Raw genomic sequence first — 3,101 nt, forward strand, 5'->3', positions numbered from 1 at the left:
CCTATCCACTCCACCCTCTCCTCCATGACCTATCACCTTCATCTCCTCCCCCACTCACCCATTGTACTCTATGCTACTCTCTCCCAACCCACACCCTCCTCTAGCTTATCTCCCCACGCTTCAGGCTGTCTGCCTGTATTCCTGATGAAGGACTTTTGCCCGAAACGTCGATTTTACTGCTCCTCGGATGCTGCCTGAACTGCCGTGTTCTTCCAGCACCACTAATCCAGAACCTGAAATCCATATACACCACATCAACCACTTTACCCTCATCCACCTGTTTGGTCACCATCTCAAAGAACTCAATAAGGTTTGTGAGGAACATTGACTATTCCTAATCAACTTATTCCTCTCTAGATGATGATAAATCCTATCTCTTATAACCTTTTCCAACACTTTACCCACAACCGAAGTAAGGCTCACTGGTCAATAACTACCAGGGTTGTTGCTTCTTGAGCAAGGGAACAACATTTGCTATCCTCCAGTCTTCTGGTACTATTCTTGTAGACAGTGACGACATAAAGATCAAAGCCAAAAGCTCAGCAATCTCTTCCCTGGTTTCCCAGGGAATCCTAGGATAAATCCCATCCAGCCCAGGGGACTTATCTATTTTCACACTTGCCAGAATTGCTAACACCTCCTCCTTGTGAACCTCTATCCTGTCTAGTCTAGTAGCCTGTATCTCAGTATTCTCCTTGACAGCACTGTTTTTTTCGGTGTGAATACTGACAAAAAAATTTATTTAGCACTTCTCCTATCTCCTCGGACTCCAGCCAGGAGCAGGACCAGGCCATGTGGTCCTTCAAGCCTGTTCCACCATTAGTATGATCATGACTGATCATCAAACTCAGGGCCCTGTTGCCAATTGCTCCCATTGCCTTCGATCTCTTTAGCCCAAAGTACTTTATCTAACTCCTTCTTGAAAACCTTCAATTACGGGGTTTCAAACATGTTGTGTGCCAGAGAATTCCACATATTCGCCACTCTCTGGGTGAAGAAATCTCTCCTCAGGTTTGGAAGCAAGAGGCTACATGATTTTATTATTTATTTACAGCATAGTCAGCATCCCTGGTTAGGCCAGCAGTTATTACTCATCTTTAACCTTAAATCAATCATATTGCTGTGGATCTGGACTAACATGTAGGCGAGGTCAGGTAAAGACAGCAGATTTCCTTCCCTGAAGTGCATGAAGAACGAGGTGGGTTTTCTGACAATTGTTTCATGGTTATCATCATTTAATTGCTGAGTTCGCATCTGCCATTGTGAAATCTGAATAAGGTCCTCAGGACATGACCTGAGCTTTATGAAATAATAATCTGGCAATAACACCATTCTCCCTGTGTTAACTTTGTTTAAATTCATTCACAGGATATGGGTGTGGGTGGCTAGACCAACATTTATTGCCCATCCCTAATGGTCCAGAGGAAAGTTAAGAGTCAGCCACATTCATGATTCCAGTTTTGCTTTTGATTCTGCAATTTAAGTTACTGTGATGGGTTTCAAACCTGGGTCCCTAGATTAGCAGGTGAGTGGTTATATCACTAGGCCTTTGCCTCCAACTGGTTTGTTTGTGCCCTACAGGAAAGGGAACATACTTTCCCTGGCCACCATGTGATAATACCATAATACCAATACCACCTCCCCTTGAGGGACATGTCCCACATGGAGTCAGGCAACACGTGTGGTTTGTTTTTTAGGGTTGTTATTTGCGAGCGATGAATGGAAATCTCTGACCTGTTGGCAATCTCCATGTCCCGCAGCCTCTCCGCCTGCACTGCGACCTGTGCAGCATCGTATCGAGCTCCGGCCAGATGCTGGGTCAGCGAGCTGGGTCGCTGATCGACCGGTCGGCCTGCGTGTGGCGCATGAACAACGCACCCACGGCCGGGTTCGAGACGGATGTAGGCACCCGGACCACCATCAGGGTGGTGTCTCACACCAGCGTGCCCCTCCTCACCCAGAGGCAGCAGCATTACTTCGGAGAGGCCAACGGGACGATCTACGTGATCTGGGGGCCCTATCGGAACATGCGACAGGACGGGAAGGGGAGCACCTACAACGCACTGCGGCAGATAGCAAGGAGCTACCCCCATGCCAAGATCTACCTGACCACCGAGGAGCGGATGAACTACTGTGACAAGGTCTTCCAGCAGGAAACAGGAAAGGACAGGTTGGTTTCTCTTCTTCTGCTTTTCTCTGTGTGCCAGGTAACTAGGGCGCTGCAGAGCTCTCCCATAAAACACTCAGTGCAGTTGATACATTCCCAGCAGAGAAACAGACTCAGCAGCTTCAGCCCAACATGAGCAATGGGAAGGAAGATCTCCATTCTCAACATGAGAATCCAGGGAGATAGGTAATTTGCCCTACCCATGGCCCTCATGACTTTATAAACCTCGATAAGGTCACCCCTCAGCCTCCGACGCTCCAGCCCCAACCTATTCAACCTCTCCCTACAGCTCAAATCCTCCAACACTGAAACCACTTTGCTGTAGGCCTGAAGTGACATGTAAGCCAGAACAGGCGAGGGTAGCAGATATCTTCCCCTAAAAGGCATTCATAAACCAGAGAGCTTTCCACAGCAATGTTTGATAATTTCATGGACGCCAATAACAAGATTAACTTTTAATTCTAGACTCTATTAATTGAATTTTTAAATTCCACCAAGTGGGATTTGAATTGGTGTTTGCAGATCAGGGAACTGAGCTTTCTAAACAACAACCTGCTGGCAGTGACATAATGGTATTGTGATTGGACTGGTCATAGAGTCATAGAGATGTACAGCATGGAAACAGACCCTTCGGTCCAACCTGTCCATGCCGACCAGATATCCCAACCCAATCTAATCCCACCTACCAGCACCTGGCCCATATCCCTCCAAACCCTTCCTATTCATATACCCATCCAAATGCCTCTTAAATGTTGCAATTATATCAGCCTCCACCACTTCCTCTGGCAGCTCATTCCATACATGTACAACTCCTCTGCGTGAAAAAGTTGCCCCTTAAGTCTCTTTTATATCTTTCCCCTCTCACCCTAAACCTATGCCCTCTAGTTCTGGACTCCCCGACCCCAGGGAAAAGACTTTGTCTATTTATCCTATC

General features: G+C 47.0%; 1 protein-coding gene across 5 annotated transcripts in view; it reads left to right on the forward strand.

Moving 5' to 3' along the window:
* The window catches only part of st6galnac3 (ST6 (alpha-N-acetyl-neuraminyl-2,3-beta-galactosyl-1,3)-N-acetylgalactosaminide alpha-2,6-sialyltransferase 3), a 301,233-nt gene that overhangs the window by 153,442 nt on the left and 144,690 nt on the right, over positions 1-3,101 (forward strand). For all 5 annotated transcript variants that reach the window (XM_043698677.1, XM_043698678.1, XM_043698679.1 and 2 more), the window contains one exon: positions 1,761-2,170. In XM_043698677.1, the coding sequence (XP_043554612.1) occupies positions 1,761-2,170 (410 nt within the window). The remainder of the gene's footprint in view (positions 1-1,760; positions 2,171-3,101) is intronic.

The sequence above is a fragment of the Chiloscyllium plagiosum genome, chromosome 11 (assembly GCF_004010195.1).
Source record: "Chiloscyllium plagiosum isolate BGI_BamShark_2017 chromosome 11, ASM401019v2, whole genome shotgun sequence".
Taxonomy (NCBI): domain Eukaryota; kingdom Metazoa; phylum Chordata; class Chondrichthyes; order Orectolobiformes; family Hemiscylliidae; genus Chiloscyllium; species Chiloscyllium plagiosum.